The sequence below is a fragment of the Mesoplodon bidens genome (assembly GCF_964165515.1).
Source record: "Mesoplodon bidens genome assembly, chromosome: 11".
Classification (NCBI taxonomy): domain Eukaryota; kingdom Metazoa; phylum Chordata; class Mammalia; order Artiodactyla; family Ziphiidae; genus Mesoplodon; species Mesoplodon bidens.
In genome coordinates, this window is record NC_138167.1 from 20,658,330 (window position 1) to 20,678,786 (window position 20,457).

General features: G+C 37.9%; 1 protein-coding gene across 3 annotated transcripts in view; it reads left to right on the forward strand.

Annotated features, from left to right (window-relative positions):
* RASSF8 (Ras association domain family member 8) overlaps positions 1-20,457 on the forward strand; it is a 137,195-nt gene that overhangs the window by 112,492 nt on the left and 4,246 nt on the right. For all 3 annotated transcript variants that reach the window (XM_081250076.1, XM_081250077.1, XM_081250075.1), the window contains 3 exons: positions 5,880-6,085; positions 16,584-17,473; positions 19,749-19,893. In XM_081250076.1, the coding sequence (XP_081106202.1) occupies positions 5,983-6,085; positions 16,584-17,473; positions 19,749-19,893 (1,138 nt within the window). In that variant the 5' untranslated portion in view covers positions 5,880-5,982. The remainder of the gene's footprint in view (positions 1-5,879; positions 6,086-16,583; positions 17,474-19,748; positions 19,894-20,457) is intronic.

Genomic DNA, 20,457 nt, shown 5'->3' on the forward strand with positions numbered 1-20,457 from the left:
GGTAACTCTATTTTGTTTTTTAAGGAACCTTCATACTCTTTTCCATAGTGGCTGTACCAGTTTACATTCCCACTGACAGTGTATGAGGGTTCCCTTTTTTCCACACCCTCTCCAGCATTTATTATTTATAGACCTTTTGATGATAGCTATCCTGACTGGTGTAAGGCGATACCCTGTTGTGGTTTTGGCTTGCATTTCTCAAATAATTAGCTGTGTGGAACATTTCTTCCTGTGCCTGTGGTCCATCTGTATGCTTACTTTGGAGAAATAGCTATTTAGGTCTTCTGCCCATTTTTTGATTGTGTTGTTTGTTTTTTTCATATTGAGTTGTACGAGCTGTTTGTACATTTTGGAAATTTACCCCTTGTCAGTTGCATCATTTTCAGATATTTTCTCCCAGTCTGTAGGTTGTCTTTTTCTTTTGTTCATGGTTTCCTTTGCTGTGCAAAAGCTTTTAAGTTTGATTAGGTTTTCTTTGTTTATTTTTGCTTTTATTTCTTTTGCCTTGGGAGACTGATCTAAGAAAATACTGCTACAGTTTGTTCAGAGAATATTTTGCTTATGTTCTCTTCTAGGAGTTTTATGATGTCATGTCTTATATTTAGGTCTTTAAACCATTTTGAGTTTAGTTTTGTATATGGTGTGAGGGAATGTTCTAATTTCATTGATTTACGTGTAGCTGTCTGGCTTTCCCAGCACCACTTGTTGAAGAGACTGTCTTTTCTCCATTGTATATTCTTGCCTCCTTTGTCATAGATTAATTGACTGTAAGTGCATGGGTCCAATAGACTTTTAAGATAATAAATGATTCTTGGCTAAAAGAACACTTGTTTCCCAGTAGCATGTTACTGTATAAACCTAGTTCTTCATTATAAAAATTATTAAAATAATAGTGGTTTGAATATAGAAACCTCACAATGACAATAACTGAACTCTGTTAATACCCTTGCAGTAGAACCTTACTTCTACCTACAAAATAGGTAGGTTTCCATGGAAAAATGTATTCCAAATTCCAACTGAGATGCCAAAGCCCTTCTGCTTCCTGAGTCCTTAGTTCCAATGATGAACAATCCACCACGCGCACCTACAGTGTAGGCCTTCCATTTTCCCCTCTAGTCTAGTTCTGAGGCTGGGAGCAGAAATTAGGAGTCAGACTCGGAGGGTATAAAGGAAAGAACAGGGTCACAGCTTCTGAAAGAGAATACTAGGGGCTTCTGCTGGGAAGACATATTCTTCAAATGACTTTCATGAATAACCCTGATCATAAGGGAAGGGAGGGATGATTGTCAGTGTAGCCCCAAACTTGACAGAAGCCATATTCTTTAAAAAGTGGCCCTCCTATAATAAAATTTTGGACCACGTGTTTCATTGATCTGATCCATAAAGGCATTTCTTACCCTCCTTAAGGATTCAACTTTGAAAGATATTGTTAGTGGTGTTAAAAACGCAGATGCTGATCTTCTCTGTGATGAGCCGTGGTAGGAAGTCTCTTTTCAAGAGGATAAATACCCTGCAAGTTTATATTAACTAAGCAGTATTATTCTCAGTGTTTTCCCACAGCATTACTATACTCTGTAATATTTAACAGATGTATATGTGTTTTCTGTTCATTTGTATTCACTTAATGATTAAACGTTCAAGGTGAAATGGTGATAATGCAGATAGGAAAAAATGTGAGGATAGGGCTTCCCTGGTGGCGCAGTGGTTGAGAGTCCGCCTGCCGAGGCAAGGGACACGGGTTCGTGCCCCGGTCTGGGAAGATCCCACATGCCACGGAGCAGCTAGGCCTGTGAGCCATGGCCGCTGAGCCTGCGCATCCGTAGCCTGTGCTCCGCAACGGGAGAGGCCACAACAGTGAGAGGCCCGCGTACCACCAAAAATAAAACCTAGAAACAAATGACAATGAAAACATGACGACCCAAAACCTATGGGATGCAGCAAAAGCAGTTCTAACAGGGAAGTTTATAGCAATACAATCCTACCTTAAGAAACAGGAAACATCTCAAATAAACAACCTAACCTTACACCTAAAGCAATTAGAGAAAGAAGAACAAAAAAACCCTAAAGTTAGCAGAAGGAAAGAAATAAAGATCAGAGCAGAAATAAATGAAAAACAAATGAAGGAAACGATAGCAAAGATCAGTAAAATCAAAAGCTGGTTCTTTAAGAAGATAAATAAAATTGATAAACCATTACCCAGACTCATCAAGAAAAAAAGGGAGAAGACTCAAATCAATAGAATTAGAAATGAGAAAGGAGAAGTAACAACTGACAGTGCAGAAATACAAAGGATCATGAGAGATTACTACAAGCAACTCTATGCCAATAAAATGGACAACCTGGAAGAAATAGACAAATTCTTAGAAATGCACAACCTGCCAAGACTGAATCAGGAAGAAATAGAAGATATGAACAGACCAATCATAAGCACTGAAATTGAAACTGTGATTAAAAATCTTCCAACAAACAAAAGCCCAGGACCAGATGGCTTCACAGGTGAATTCTATCAAACATTTAGAGAAGAGCTAACACCTATCCTTCACAAACTCTTCCAAAATATAGCAGAGGGAGGAACACTCCTACACTCATTCTACGAGGCCATCACCCTGATACCAAAACCAGACAAAGATGTTACAAAGAAAGAAAACTACAGGCCAGTATCACTGATGAACTTAGATGCAGAAATTCTCAACAAAATACTATCAAACAGGATCCAAGAGCACATTAAAAGGATCATACACCATGATCAAGTGGGGTTTATCCCAGGAATGCAAGGATTCTTCAGTATATGCAAATCAATCAATGTGATACACCATATTAACAAACTGAAGGAGAAAAACCATTTGATCATCTCAATAGATGCAGAGAAAGCTTTCGACAAAATTCAACACCCATTTTATGGTAAAAACCCTCCAGAAAGTAGGCATAGAGGAGACTTTACTTAACATAATAAAGGCCATATATGACAAACCCACAGCCAGCATTGTTTTCAATGGTGAAAAACTGAAACCATTTCCACTAAGATCAAGAACAGGACAAGGATGTCCACTCTCACCACTCTTATTCAACATAGTTTTGGAAGTTTTAGCCACAGCAATCAGAGAAGAAAAAGAAATAAAAGGAATCCAAATCGGAAAAGAAGAAGTAAAGCTGTCACTGTTTGCAGATGACATGATACTATACATAGAGAATCCTAAAGATGCTACCAGAAAACTACTAGAGCTAATCAATGAATTTGGTAAAGTAGCAGGATACAAAATTAATGCACAGAAATCTCTGACATTCCTATACACTAATGATGAAAAATCTGAAAGTGAAATCAAGAAAACTCTCCCATTTACCTTTGCAACAAAAAGAATAAAAGGTAGGAATAAACCTACCTAAGGAGACAAAAGACCTATATGCAGAAAATTATAAGACACTGATGAAAGAAATTAAAGATGATACAAACAGATGAAGAGATATACCATGTTCTTGGATTGGAAGAATCAACACTGTGAAAATGACTGTAGTACCCAAAGCAATCTACAGATTCAATGCAATCCCTATCAAACTACCACTGGCATTTTTCACAGAACTAGAACAAAAGATTTCACAATTTTTATGGAAACACAAAAGACCCCGAATAGCCAAAGCAATCTTGAGAAAGAAAAATGGAGCTGGAGGAAGCAGGCTCCCTGACTTCAGACTATACTACAAAGCTACAGTAATCAAGACAGTATGCTACTGGCACAAAAACAGGAATATAGATCAATGGAACAGGATCAAAAGCCCAGAGATAAACCCATGCACATATGGTCACCTTATCTTTGATAAAGGAGGCAAGAATATACAATGGAGAAAAGACAGCCTCTTCAGTAAGTGGTGCTGGGAAAACTAGACAGCTACATGTAAAAGAATGAAATTCGAACACTCCGTAACACCATACACAAAAATAAACTCAAAATGGATTAAAGACCTAAATGTAAGGCCAGACACTATAAAACTCCTAGAGGAAAACATAGGCAGAACCCTCTGGGACATAAATCACAGCAAGATCCTTTTTGACCCATCTCCTAGAGAAGTGGAAATAAAAACAAAAGTAAACAAATGGGACCTAATCAAACTTAAAAGCTTTTCTACAGCAAAGGAAACCATAAAAAAAACAAAATGAGAACCCTCAGAATGAGAGAAAATATTTGCAAATGAAGCAACTGACAAAGGATTAATCTCCAAAATTTACAAGCAGCTCATGCAGCTCAATATCAAAAGAACAAAGAACCCAATCCAAAAATCAGCAGAAGACCTAAATAGACATTTCTCCAATGAAGATATACAGATTGCCTACAGATACATGAAAGAATGCTCAACATCATTAATCATTAGAGGAATGCAAATCAAAACTACAATGAGATATCATCCACACCAGTCAGAATGGCCATCATCAAAAAATCTACAATAAATGCTGGGGGGGGTGGAGAAAAGGGAACCCTCTTGTGCTGTTGGTGGGAATGTAAATTGATATAGCCACTATGGAGAACCGTTTGGAGGTTCCTTAAAAAGCTAAAAATAGAACTGCCATAGGACCCAGCAATCCCATTACCGGGCATATACCCTGAGAAAACCATAATTCAAAAAGAGTCATGTACCGAAATGTTCATTGCAGCTCTATTTACAATAGCCAGGACATGGAAGTAACCTAAGTGTCCATCAACAGATGAATGGATAAAGAAGATGTGGCACATATATACAATGGAATATTACTTAGCCATAAAAAGAAACAAAATTGAGTTATTTGTAGTGAGGTGGATGGACCTGGAGTCTGTCATACAGAGTGAAGTAAGTCAGAAAGAGAAAAACGAATACTGTATTCTAACACATATATATGGAATCTAAGAAAAAAAAATGGTCATGGAGAACCTAGGGGCAAGATGGGAATAAAGACATAGACCTACTAGAGAATGGACTTGAGGATACAGGGAGGGGCAAGGGTAAGCTAGGACAAAGTGAGAGAGTGGCATGGACATATATACACTACCAAACGTAAAATAGATAGCTAGTGGGAAGCAGCCGCAAAGCACAGGGAGATCAGCTTGGTGCTTTGTGACCACCTAGAGGGGTGGGATAGGGAGGGTGGGAGGGAGGGAGACGCAAGAGGGAAGATATATGGAGACATATGTATATGTATAACTGATTCACTTTGTTATAAAGCAGAAACTAACACACCATTGTAAAGCAATTATACTCCAATAAAGATGTTTAAAAAAAAAAAGTTTAAGACAGTTATAAAACTCCAGTTAAATAAATGGGTAGAGGACAAGCAGTTCATAAATGGGCAAGTTGTCAGCCAATGAAGGAATCAATATCCTTCAGCTAATATTTTCTGCACACCTATACCTTATGCTGCACTTGGGTGTTGGAGTTTCAGTGGTGTAGACAACACTCGGTCCCTTGGCCAAGAGAGCGAGGCAAGGGACACAGGGAACAAACAGATGCTGGCAAGGCTGCGGAAACTGGTTCAATTATTTGTGATTCCTAAAATGACCAAAAAACTTTTTTTTTCTTTTTTTTAACCTCAGAAATTATCCTAGTGACGTAATTTTGTAAAAAAAATAGTTTGTATGTTGAGCAATAGGACTTGGTCAAGTAAATAAGATTTCTTTGGTCAGTGGAGAGTGACTTTATGATTAATATTCTAATTGTGGAAATAGTACCATGAGGTGTCATGAGAGGTGGCCATGGTTGTAGTCACACTACTAAGTTCAGTTCTGTGAATAAGTAAGCCCATGGTCATTCATGGTAGTAGGACTGTGATATATTAAAATTTGCTCTGGTGACATTTACTTACTAGAAGAAATGGTAAGATTTGTTGTATTAAAAATGTTTTTTCCTCTTTTTAGCTGACTACACAGACTCTGCCTTTTCCGTGTTTTCATGGCCAGAGACATGACCTGACGCCTTGATGACCAGTCTCAGGGCCCTTGGGTGACTGGCTGGGGCACCATGGAACTTAAAGTATGGGTGGACGGAGTTCAGAGGATTGTTTGTGGGGTCACCGAAGTCACAACTTGCCAGGAAGTTGTCATAGCCTTAGCTCAAGCGATAGGTAAGTGAATTCTCGGGGTGTCTGAGATAAAGTGGTTTATGCTTATGCTTCCTGTTGTTTTTGTTTGTTTTAAATATAGATGTCCTGTGGTTTTTGTTCATTTGGTTCCATAATACATCTCTCAGGCACACTTTTACTTATTACTGTCCCCTGCCTCCAGCCTAGGTCAGTCTGTGAAGATACTCGTTCTCTGCCTCACCGAGAGTTTACTGATCCTGAGTCTAGAGTCTGCACTGCCTTCTCCTCACCTGTTGTTTATCCTAAACAGTGATTTCTGGAACTAAAAATGTTTTCTTGAGCCAAAACATAGTTCCCAGACTCTTCATTAGGCAAAATCCAATTTTTTATTCTGAATACTTTCAGAAAAGAAATTTGCAACAAATTAAATGACATGGTTCTTCATTAGAAAGTTAATGTGTACTTTTTAAATCTTCCACAGTGAAGATGAAGTAGTCAAATCCATGCTTACTGGCTCCATCTTATTCACTTATCCCGTTGCAACTTTTCTTCTTATTTACTCTCAGTTTATCTTTATGATATGTTATGCATGTTTTTTAGTTGCCATAATTCCATTTGGAATATGATGAGGGCATAAACACCTACATCAGTAAAGCCAGTAATGTGGGCTAAAGTTTGTATTTGCATCTTAAATCCATCACTTAGCAAACATGTGGAGTTGACCCTTGAACAGCACAAGTTTTAACTGCGAGGGTCCACTTTTATGGGGCTTTTTTCCCAATAGTAAATCCTACAGTACTGCACGATTCAAGGTTAGTTGAATCCACGAGGAACTGCAGATGGAGAAGCCCTGCTGATCATAAGTTATATGCAGATTTTCAACTGTGTGGAGAGTTCACGCCCCTAACGCCCGCGTTGTTCAAGGGTCAGCTGTATTGAGAAGGAAACTGTGTGTTCAGCATGCTAGGTGCTCAGTGCCTCTTTGTCTTTGAGCTCCTTATCAAAAGTTTGTCTTTATATAGTGCTAGTTTATATTGGAAGCATGTCAGGTTAGCTCAGGATGGAGACAAGTCACTGTCACGATGGCACCTTAGCATTTTGTAGAGGTGGTTGTGCCCCTGCATTGTGGCAAGTGCACTGTTTGAAGTTGGCAATAGCCCTGTACAAAGACAGAGGCTTCGTTTTAATACTAACATCTTTTGATTTTTCCTGAAATACTATATAGCACACTCATATATTAAAACAATGCTGAGAATCCTAGGCTTTCAAATCCTATGAAATTTTCTTGCATTTGGCACTAGTATTATATTTGTGGACTTAAGTTTAATTATTAAAGAGGAGGAAATTAAGGCATTTAATTTTATTTCATATTCTTTGCAACCAACTTATTTAGTCATTGCCCCTTTTGAAAGCCTCACATAATTTATTTGAATTAAAATATTAAGCATTGTTGGGGTTTTTCTGCTTAGTGAAAACTAAAATTAGCAAGTGTCAAATCTAAGTTTCTTTGTTATATTTGAGAATCAAGCCATGGACAATGGTTAAAAAAATGAGTAGTTTTTAGAAAAGTCAAGGTAGTTGAAGAGTACAATAAGCTGCATCTGTCCATATGGTAAACATGTTCTCCACACAGAATTTCAAGGAGAAACTGTCCGGATGTACCAGGTGTGTGTTTATCCGTTTGGACTAAAGAGTGTACTTCTTTGTGGCCAAGCTATTGATAAAAAGAAGCTTTAACTGAACATACTCCCCACCCCCCATATTTGCTTTCTCAATAACTCAGTCCAGAACTGCTTTGAAAAGTTGACAACTTGAGTACAGATGCTTTACGATATTTCTCCAAACCTGGCTAAACAACTCTCTTGCTGAATCATAAATACTTCATTGAATTCAGAATTCACCTGAGAGATGACTCAACTGGCAACCAGCGAGCACTGTTGATCCTTGCTTCTGTTGTGCCATAAAATTTTCTCAGCCTCAGATTCAGTATGCTTCTAACACACACTTAAATATTTATCTCCATTGTCACGAAAGTTATTGGTATTCCGAGTCTAAACACTAAGTGAAAATGTTATAGTATTTTGACCTTATTTATACTATAAGAAATAATAGAGGGTTTATTAATTAGGGAAAATTGCTGCTGTAACAAACACCTGCAGAATCTCTGGGGCTTCACACAGTAAAAGGTTTAGTTCACTAATAGCAGCATATGGACTGACTGAGCAAAACTGCAGATGTTTCTAAAAAATTTATAGTGATGCAACATATAGAATAGCTTCTTAAGTTAAAGTCCACATATTTACCCATGGGGGAGGCACTGTATATATATGATTAGGGATTATTGAGTTTTTCTGGGTAGCTAAAAGCGCTTTCAGGAAACCATCATGATATAAAAACATGTATACATATTGGCAGTCTGCAAATATATATGACAGGTAACATTTTCTGACTCAGTGATACTAATCACTCAAATCAAGTTAGAAAAGAGCTAAAGACAGAGCATAATTTGATAAAAGATTTTGAACATTAGTTACTAGTATAGAAGGAAATCCTTTCTCCTCCTCTGATCTTTGACTACCTTGACAGGTTATATTTAGGTGGTAGAAATATAACATATTCCCAAATTATAAGAGACAGTAACTAAAAGTGAAACGATGATTGACAGACTCAATTGGCATGAAGTGGTTTAACTTCCCAGCAGGAATGCACTATTTGGATACTGTACACCCTGGGCTTTCTGAAACATTCCCAATTTTAAATATTCGACCTTGTTTTTCCCATAAACTATCCCAGAAATGCCATTATTTCAAAATAGAGTTCAAACTACTTCTCAAATCTGTATGTGAAACAGAAAGCCTTAAACAATTCATCTGTCTCAAGTTAAGTTGAGAAAAATGTGTTTGCTTTTACAAAATCACAAACGAAAAATATGAAAAGAATGTACTTCTGCCCTCAAGTAGCTTAGAACTTAAAGTACAGATAACGAAAGATTAGAGAGGAAAAAAAGAGGAGGAAGAAATCAAGGAGACTGAGGGAAAGGTTTTCTGACTCACACTGCTTTGTTGCCTGGTGCCATTTAAAGTACTGAAGATTCAGAATTTTTCTCTGTTCACGCTTCTGATGATCTTGTCCCATATCTCTTTCCACCGGGGCCAGAGCTAGCATTTAATACAAACAAATTGATTGGGGCTGGGTCCCAAGATGGCGTGGATTGTTCCAAAAAGCCATGTTTCATAGAGTTTGCCCCAACAAAATCAGTTTTCAAACAAACACATTTTATGCTGATCTCTGGTTTTATTATTTGTTAATATTTCTTTCTCTTCTCTGGAAGTCTCTTCAAAATAGGCGTCCTGCTTATTTATCTTTCTTATACCGTTGTTTTGCCTAAAATAGTAGGTACTCTACAAAACATAGTTTCTAGAACAGTGCTTCCCCATAGAACTTTCTGCAAGGATGGTAATGTTCTGTATCTGTGCCGTCCAGTACAGTAGCCACTGGCCACATGTACCTATTACCTACTTGAAGTGTGGCTAGTGTAAGTGAGGAAATGAATTTTTAATTAAAGTTTAAATGTGGCTCGTGGCTAATAGCTATTGTAGTGAACAGCGCAGTTCTGGAAGATGACTAACTGGTATCTCAGACTTAAAATGTCCAAACCCAAGCTTCGTGTCCCAACTGTTGCCCATCCTCAGATTTCCTCCCCCTCATCTCAACAAATGGGAACTATTGCTTTTAATTGATTAGATCTAAAACTTTTGTGTGATCTTTGGTTCTTTTCTTGCTCTAATACCTTACAACTAATCCATCAACAAATCCTCCCTGTACTATCTTCAGTATATATCCAGAATCTTGTTGCTTCTCTCCACAGCCACTCTTATGACCTTGATGTAAGCCACCATCATTTCTCACTTAGATTTTTGCAGTGGCCTTCCAACGCATTTCCCTGTATCCTCCTGGTCTCCTGCAGCCTATTCTCAACAGATTTCTTTTAAAGTAATACTTTGAAACTATGCATCATCATCACTCTTCTGCTCAAAACCCCTTAGTGGTTTCCGGACTCACTCAGAAAATTTTAAAGTCCATGTGATGGTCTTCAGGGCCCTCAATGAATCCCTGCTTTACCTCCAACCTCATTTCCTCCCACTCGCTTTTGATTGCTTCCTCTTAAACGTGTCAGAGACAGTTCCGCCTTAGTCTTTGCACCTGTTCTTCCGTCTGCTGAGAATACTGTGCGCCCAGCGCTCTTCCAGATTCACTCCCTTGGCTCACTGCTCCCTGACCGCCTGTCTATGCACACACGCACACATACTCCCCATCATCTGCCATACTCTATTTTTCTCTATTGTGCTCCCCCCACCCCAGCGACATATAAGACATATGGGCCACAATATAGGCCACAATCCATTATCCACATTTTTGAAACCTAAAAAATTTTGAAAGCCTAAAGTTTATCATACTTAATTTGTTAGCCATACCTGGCATGGCTTGAACTCATTTGGTAGTAAAAACTAATCTGATTTGATGTGAGGCTGAGGCTGCTTTTAATCTATATTTATTCCATTTGGTATGAAATTGATATATTTTACTTCAGAATTTTCAATATGTTTGACTACAGACCTGCAGGATAGCACTGTGCTACCTTCCTATAATCCAAAAAATTCTGAATGTTTAGCATATCTGACCTTAAAGGTGGTTAATGGACAGTAGACATACATTCTTTCCTTTGTGTGTTGTGTATTGCCTGCCACTCTTTTGTCATTGCTTATTCTCATAGCTTAAAACCATGTCTAGCATGTAGTAGATACTCAATACCTACTTGTGAATAAATGAATGCATTTTTTTTAAGTTTCTGTGAAATACAGGCTGAACTTGGTGATGTCCCATTCGTCTCTAAGATTATATGATCCTTTAGAAGATGGAGAAAATAATATATTTTATATTGTCACATTTAACTCTTAATTTCATATACAAATTATCAATTTTAGAAATTTATAAGTTGGTTAATTTTGTATCTGTTTACAAGTAGTACTATCCATTGTGGACTATTTTGAAATTTAGCAAAACACAAAGAAGGTAAAAGAAGCACTCGTGACCTTGCTTCCTAGAAGTAAACACTATAAGCAATGCTTTTTATGTACATACAGATGAGTTTTTTAAAAAAAGATTTCACTCTAATGCTTCATAGTTTTAAAGCCCCACTTTTCATTACTGAATTGGGAATTAAATTTTCCACATCATTTAACAGTCTCACAGCAGTCTTATGAGGAAAGCCCTGTTATGATCCCTATATTTCAGAGATGATGGAACAGAGGCACAGGAATGTTAAATAACATGCCCAAGCGCCCATAGCTTGTAAGGAGGATCCTGGGATTCAAACCAGTAGTCTGAAGAGCCCTGCTCTTAACTACTATTATACTATGTTATTTATATCCCCTATAATTTCAATGGGCAACTGTTAGAAAATATAGTCACCGACTGAATTATATTGAAACAAAAACTAAAAATCCTTATACTAAAATATACTGCTTTTTTATAGCCAAGGTCATCTTTTACAATTTTGATATTTATAGCAGTAGTGTAGTATATCATCCATAATTCTGAGTATCATCCATAATTCTAAGTATCTTCTATATTTTCCACATCCATAAAAGATTATTTTAATGAATGTGAACACATGTAATTCACAACATGCATCAGTCAGGATGGGTAAGATTATGCTGCATTCATAATCCCCCAAACCTTAGTGGTTTATAATGATGTGTTAGCTATTATTTTGGTTAATATTATTTATGTAAAGTAACCAGCACAAAGCCTAGCAAAGAGTGGGCATATTAAATGTTAATCATTATGAAATCAATAAATGTTTTCATTATTTTTAGTCGTAGGATATTTATAATAAAATCCTAAATAAGTCCTAAATTAATATGCAGTAATTATGTGATTACATGATAGCCTCATCAACACACTGGGAAAAATATACTGTGAATGATTTAACTATGGGTTGAATGCACAGCTAGCCGACAGGTTGTACTCAAAGATATTCTTGTACCCCCATCATCATAAGATAAATACTCTATGGTAAGAGTTATCTTAATAGCTACACACAGGACTTACAGAAAGTTCATTGACAAATTTTCAGAATAGTTGTACATCATTGGGAAATTGCTTTAAAATATAAATATATATATATATATATATAAAAGCATCAAAAGCGTTTAACAGACTATAAAATGTTACAATGTAAGTTCTGTTACAGAGAGCAATGTTTATTCTAAGAATCCTAAGTCATTATGGAATGAATTAGTTTTGTTCACTAGATTCTGCATAAGATTCCAAAATGTTTGTAGCTCAAGGAGAAAAGTATCTATTATCAGAAAAACTGAGTGGGGTAGGATAGTTTATTCACCATAAATTCAGAATAAGTCAGGTGTTAACTGGCATTGCTTACAATATGTACAGAAACAGGAGGATATGTTAGCATTAAATTCGTGAGAGGTTAATGCCAGCTCTCTGTCATGTCCTTTTGAAGAACATAGAGTGTTCATCTTTGGGGTAAGGAGGATTTCATACTGAAGAAACGATCAAATGTCAGTTAAAACTAAAATTTCTGAAGAGCATTCATGATCACGGTGTCTAATAGAATATATTCCCAGGACCTGACACTATTTCTGACAAATGTTTGTTCATTATATATTTGTTGAATACATAACAAGAAGTGACACTTTTAAATGATGATTTTATTTTTTTGGCTCTAAGGAGAAATTTCCTAAAATTTTTTTTAAAATGGTTACAGTTTTTTAAATGATTGAAATAAGAGCATAATGTGTCTGGGTGACTCATATTTGAGTATTCGAGTTTTGGAGTATATTTCTAAAACTTCATATTACTTCACAGTCAAATATTCCACTTTAAGTTAGGTGAAAGTAGTCTGTTATCTCTTTTTAAAAAAATTTTTTAACGTCTTTATTGGAGTATAATTGCTTTACAATGGTGTGTTAGTTTCTGCTGTATAACAAAGTGAATCAGCTATACATATACATATATCCCCATATCCCCTCCCTCTTGCGTCTTCCTCCCACCCTCCCTATCCCACCCCTCTAGGTGGTCACAAACCACCAAGCTGATCTCCCTGTGCTATGTAGCTGCTTCCCACTAGCTATCTATTGTACATTTATATCAGTCGTCCAGTGAGATTCCACTGATGCACTAAAATCTCTTTGTGATTTTCCTTGTTATATGAAGTTAATGATTCTTGGGATTACACTCAATTGCTTCAGCTCTTCAGAAGTATAGTCAATATTTTATTTATCATTACAAATTGTGGCATACAGGCCTAGGTAGCCAAAACAGTTTACACTGCAAATGCCATAGATAGATAGATAGATAGATAGATAGATAGATGTTCCTTTTTATTAGTCTTAGGGCTACATCAAGATAGTATGCAAGGTAGAACTAAATGTATCCACTTAATAAACTGCAATAAAACGAGTTTTGCAGGAGGAATTGGAATTTGTCTAAATGAAGTATTCACGTTCTGTAGGGCCTTGCCAAGTATAGGCATTCAAATTCCAATGATTGTGGAATTTAACTCTGACATTAGCTATCTAAAACCCAATTTCTGTAATAAAATCAAAGTATTAATTCATTTACTTTTTTAAAAAGCTTTTTTATATTGCTGGATGGATTTTTTTTTTTTTGCCTAATTGCACTAAATATGCATCATTTAACGAAGAGGAAACGCTAGCAGTAAAAGCAATCCTAAATAATCTACCAAGACATTCTCATAGAGTAGCAGGACCATTAAGCATTGGAAAAATCAGCTTTATATTTAATTATGACTAAATTAGAGTCCTTAAAATTTTTGATTTCACTCATATAATGTAATGATTCAGTTTTCTTTTTTGTTGTTGTTTTTTTTGGTTTTTGGGGGGGGTTTTGTGGTATGCGGGCCCCTCACTGCTGTGGCCTCTCCCGTTGCGGAGCACAGGCTCCAGACGTGCAGGCTCAGCGGCCGTGGCTCATGGGCCCAGCCGCTCCGCGGCATGTGGGATCTTCCCGGACTGGGGCATGAACCCGTGTCCCCTGCATCGGCAGGCGGACTCTCAACCACTGCGCCACCAGGGAAGCCCCAGTTTTCTTTTTAAAGATGCTTCATGGCCTGGTAGGGTTAGAGAGGGTTCTACTGGTCTAGTCCAACCCTTCATATTTACTGATGAGGACACAGGGTCCAGATAGCAGGAGTGAGATCCTAAAAGTAGGTGATAGATAGCAGAGCCAGGAACACAAAGTGCTGTGATCTTTGAAGCAGTGTGTATATCTGGACCGAGTTTAACTTGAAGATTTGTGGGGTGGTTTTTCTTGGTATAATTACAGTAATTTTTAACTTGAAAATCTTTAGAAACATTTTTTTATTCCAAGAAGCCAAATCCAGTATGCTAATAAGGCTTTGCATTCCCCTTGTTTGCCCAGGTATTTTGATAATAGCAACAACTAATAGTTGTATAGCACTTTTCAATGTTATAAAACATTTTTATATTTTATATCTCACTTAACTCTTACAACATTGTCCTGTAAGAAAATACAAGTCTCACTCTACAGACGAAGAAACCAGAGCTGAAGGAAATTTAATAATTTGTGCAAATCACGTAAATATATGGCAGAGCCAGATCTGAAAACAGGCCTTCTGACTCCAGAGAGCCCTTATTCTTTCTTTCCACTCTGTCCAGCTTTACACAGCTAGGAGTTGCTGCAAGTTGATTAAGGATTCTTTTAGTCAGATTGTTGTCGCGTCATGTCACTATTTAAAGGAGGTCTCTGGTCAGCCCTTTTGTCATGTGAATAACAATGTGTTCAATTAATGATGGCTGCCATGTATTGAAAACCTGCTACAGGCCAGGCAGTATGGCAGGTGCTTATTAGCCCTGATTCTGACTCTCAGAACCTATGAGGTACTGCCACTCTCCCCACTTTAGAAGTGAAGCTAGACTACTTACCCAGCAAGTAATTTACCCGAGCTTAAAACTCTAGTCTGTTGGCCTTCAAAGCTTCAACTTTTCAGCTGCACCCAAGATTCAGGTTTCCTTAAAGACGAACATACACATATGCTTAGAGCAGTATCACTCTTCATCTGCTACTTTTGAATAGCACATGTGGGTGTTCATAGTACATATCCAGATTTCCATCTATTGGCCCAGTAATTGAGGAAATACTACTATTACTTCAGAAGCTCATGAAATAAGAAAGAAGACAGGGAAGACAAATCAGTAGCTGTATATGCCAATATGATAATTGCTAGATGGCAAGGTGAGTTTTTTCCTTTGTAATAATATTAACTACTAATGGACACTTTTTAAAAATTGAGACGTAATTGATATATAACCTTACATTAGTTTCAGATGTCTAATGGACACTCTTAACAAAATTAATATTTTCCATCTGACCCACACACCTTAAATGGAAATATTTAGGAAGTGTATTCAAGCTAATGATACTATATTGTCTTCTGAATCTTTATCTTCCATAATTACTGTTAGATGCAGTATATTTTTAACATAAATGGAATTTTATTCTACTTCTATTTTTTAATAATATCATCTTTGCCTTTTTAATGTTTTTTAAAAGACTCTTGGAAGCTATTGCTTATCAAAACTGAACAAGGGGCTTCCCTGGTGGCGCAGTGGTTGAGAGTCCGCCTGCCGATGCAGGGGACATGGGTTCGTGCCCCGGTCTGGGAAGATCCCACATGCCGCAGAGCAGCTAGGCCCGTGAGCCATGGCTGCTGAGCCTGCGCGTCCGGAGCCTGTGCTCTGCAAGGGGAGAGGCCACAACAGTGAGAGGCCCGCCTACCGCAAAAAAAAAAAAAAAAAAAAAAAAAAAAAAACTGAACAAGACTTCTCTTCAGGCCCCACTCTTTATATGACACTATTTTGAGGGTTGTTTTCACTGAGGTGATTTTTTATTTGCCACAGGTATGCAGGACGGTATGGGCAAGGAAAGGCCTACCCAGCACCTGTAGCTGAGTAGCAGGTCCTCCACTGGCTCCACGTCTCCTTTCAGGAGGAGAGACGGGGGCTCCAACCTTCCCAAGTCCTGATGTGCAGAGAAATCAGAGGGGTTCCTCAAGTGGAAGTTTGCTCAAGTTCTGAAGTCCTGCCTGGTTCCTGGGACCAGGCCCTCCTGGCTTCCAACAGGACATTCTAGTGCCCTCCTTAGTTTCAGCTGGAGGTCTTGCCACAAACAAGGTCGAGGCAGTCAGGCATTTGACAAGAGGGTAGATTAAGATTCCCATTGAGGTTTAAAGTGTAAAGATGAGTTTCTAAGTGAGTCTGAAGAGTGTATGCAGTTCACATCCCATAGTTTTATGTGTTACGTATCTTAAGGAGTTCAGTATCCTCAAGTGAAAGTTTTAAGGACATCATGGGCTGGACTTTGATGCTAATTAAGAAGACACAGTTATCAAATCGTGTCCTATGTCTGGAGGCATTATGTTAGCTGTTGCATATCCCTTTTTGACAATTTATTCTTATCTTTTTTTATCTAGGTCGAACTGGAAGGTACACTCTTATAGAAAAATGGAGAGATACTGAAAGACACTTAGCACCTCATGAAAATCCTATAATATCCTTAAACAAATGGGGGCAGTACGCTAGTGACGTACAGCTGATTTTACGTCGAACGGGGCCGTCTCTCAGTGAGCGGCCCACGTCAGATGGTGTGGCTCGAGTTCCTGAAAGAACTTTGTGCAGGCAGAGTTTGCCCCCCTTAGCTAAACTGAGGCCTCAGATTGACAAAGCAATCAAAAGGAGAGAGCCTAAAAGGAAATCGTTAACATTTACAGGAGGTGCCAAAGGGTTAATGGACATTTTTGGAAAAGGTAAAGAAACTGAATTTAAGCAGAAGGTGCTGAATAACTGCAAAACAACAGCAGATGAGTTAAAGAAGCTGATCCGTTTGCAGACAGAGAAGCTCCAATCCATTGAGAAAGAGCTAGAATCAAATGAAATAGAAATACGATTTTGGGAGCAAAAATATAACTCTAACCTTGAAGAAGAAATTGTCCGCCTGGAGCAAAAGATCAAAAGAAACGATGTAGAAATTGAAGAGGAGGAATTTTGGGAAAATGAATTACAGATTGAACAGGAAAATGAAAAACAGCTGAAAGATCAACTTCAAGAAATAAGACAGAAAATAACAGAATGTGAGAGCAAATTAAAGGACTATTTGGGTCAAATCCAGACTATGGAAAGTGGTCTTGAAGCAGAAAAATTGCAACAGGAAGTTCAAGAGGCACAGGTCAATGAAGAAGAGGTTAAAGGAAAGATCGGTAAGGTCAGAGGGGAAATTGACATCCAAGGCCAGCAGAGTCTGAGGCTGGAGAATGGTATTAAAGCTGTGGAAAGATCTCTTGGACAAGCCACCAAACGATTACAGGTAAGAACACTTTCATTCGAATGTTTCATCTATTTAAAATAATTAGATATTTGGAATCTAAAAAACTGAGCTCCTCTTTTTCTTTCCTCATGGAAGCTTCTTAAACTCTGTATTTCTGCAAATCACTGTAGGTTTGCTCTTGATTTTCCAAAATGATAATGCCTTTATTTTCATCACTGGTCATGGAAAAGAATCTGAAAATAGAAAAAATGTTCAATAAAACACAGAAAGTTGACTGGAAATATACATATAGAAAAAAGAATTAAATATGTTTTGGCATCTTCTTTACTGATTGTTCATTTTCTCTTACATTTAAAGTTAGAAACTTACTTTGGTTTATCATTTTCTTAGAATTTCTGTGACTTACGACAAAGCTAAGATATGAGGCCAAAACAAAGATGAGAGCTGAAGCCACACAGATCCTTTTCCATGGAAGAAGCTTTCTTACTGTGGCAGTGATAGCATTAGGTAATCGAATACATGAGATGAGAATCTCAGAGCTGGAATGGACACTAATGATGAGATAGGGAATCTGACCTTCTCCTTTTAGTGATAGGGAAACCAGAGCTGAAAGGATTACCAAGGATTGGTTCACCAGTGATTGTGCGGCTAGCTGGCTGCTTATCTCTCACGTCTCCTTTGTTGCTCACCCCACCTCCTCCCCTCTCCCGTAACTGTCCTTTGCTTCCCTGAGGAGAGGGGCAGGTTCCTCTCTGATTTTTCCCACCTCTAATGGGTACGAGAACATGTCTATTTCACACTTACTCCATGATCACTCAGCTTATATTTCTTGGATACCCGTTCTTGAAAAGACAGTGTGATAATGTTAATGGGAGTTGCAAAGAGCTATCAGTTTCTAACAGCTGAAATGAGAAAGAGACACAGTTGATTATAATACAGCTACTTATATTTAAATAAATTAAAGTTAAATAATATTCAGTAAAGCTCTTTAAAAATATTAAATAAATTTAGATTTCTGTTTTAGTCACATTTGGCCACATTTCAAGTGCTCAGCAGCACATATGTGCAGTGGCTGCTGACTTGGACAGTGCTGGTTTAGAAGCGGTGTGATCATGGATCAAAGAGTGAACCGTGAGGCTTACTGGTTAGAAACTGAGAGTGTACGTAGTAACAGCATCTCCACATAGTGCCTGTGCGCACTGGAGTTTGAGACGAGCTGCTGTAGAGTAGGAACAGTTCCACAAGCAGAGAAAGCTGACGTTTCGGGAAGAACTGATGTGATTTCCTTTCTCTGCCACTAACTGCAGTGAGAGGTAGAACTACCACCAAAATCTGCAAAGTCAGGACTTTCTCATAGACTAGAAGGTTGTGAACTTATGATTTGTCAGCATTTTACTATTTGGATTCATTTCAACACAAAACGAGTGCAGTTGGAAATTGTATTGCCGTGATATTACAGAGAACACTAATTTGTGACAGTTGTTACTAGTAAACCCCACTACCTGTGAAAAGTTATCTAATAGTCAAACTACTAACGTATCTCCAAGTACCCCCTACACTCAAAGTAGCGAAAAACCCCGCCTTTCTATTTTCTCTTCCCTGTACCCATACCATGTCCTCTGACACAACCAGCTTGGATGCGGCCTTGCCACTTTTTCTTATAGTCCCTAAAGGAGAGAAAGAGAAGAAAGTCCATTTGATAATAGAATGCCTCTCCTTGCTTTTGGAGCTTTCTGGCCATCCAAACTTGGTCTCCTTACTTTAGGGCTCTTCAGTTCTCAGATCTGCTCATCAAGGATTAAAAAACCCCATAGTGGGAATCTTGCTCTCCTTGCTTTCCTTGCTGTGATATAAATCTCAATAATGGATCCCATGAAAACTTCAACAGTTTAAAAAAAACAAGAACCCTGAATCTCATGGACCCAAGTGACTATTCATTTTGCAGTCAGTTATGAAGTAGATAATAAGGACGTTTAATTGTGAACAGCTTAGCAAGCTCGCTGTAAACACCAGGATGGATGGAATCCAGTGTTTTATTCATGAAAGTTTAGAGACATATATTTATTTCATCAGGTGCATAGTATACTCCTAACGGAGGAAAGCATGACATTTAAGAGGACAGACTGAAGAAGTTGTTGTCCTTTATTTGCTTAACTTTTGGCCCATTACGTCGATATAAACCAAGTTTGTTAAATGCGTTCTTGTGAAAGGTGTCCCACATTCAACCCTTGTAGCAGGTGGGCTGTCACCAGGATGTCTGTAGCTGGCCAATAGTGAATCCTCAAATTTTAGAAAGCATTTAACTCCCATCTAGGACAAAGAACAAGAATTGGAGCAGCTGACCAAGGAGCTGCGGCAAGTCAACCTCCAGCAGTTTATCCAGCAGACAGGGACGAAAGTCACCGTTTTGCCAGCGGAGCCCATCGAAGTGGAGGCCTCGCATGCAGACCTAGAAAGGGGTAAGATTTGAGAAATCGCTTTTTAAAAAACTTTACTCTCTTAGCTTGGAATAAACTGCTTACATTCGGTAAAAATGTTCTCCTACCATTCAAAGCTAATTCTTGGGCCGCTTAAAAAAATTTTTGATATACTTACTGTTTCTGGGGGAAATCAATAATATTTAGGTTATTTATTTACTTAGATGACCAGATATCCTATCATTAGTTTTAAACTGCTTCCTTCCAAACTTTTCCTGAAATGTGTGTGAGTCGTAGTGTATTAGTTGAGTTTATTTAATTGAGTTTTAGCTTCTCTCTGTTCCTAATTCCCCTTCTTCCTCTCCTAAAAATCTTTGTTATTAATTTGTGCTGATATTTAAAAGACACTTCTAAATCTGTATATGCCTATAATCTGAACAACCCAGAAAGAGAAGCAAAATGTTCACCTTTTAAGGAAAGATCATGAACTGTTCAAATCACTGAAAACTATTTTCTCAACTGAGAGGGTCAAGCAGACGTAACCTCTACCTCTCACCCAAGACTCACAGGGGGTTGCATTCGTTACTGTATGTTATTTGGTTCTTG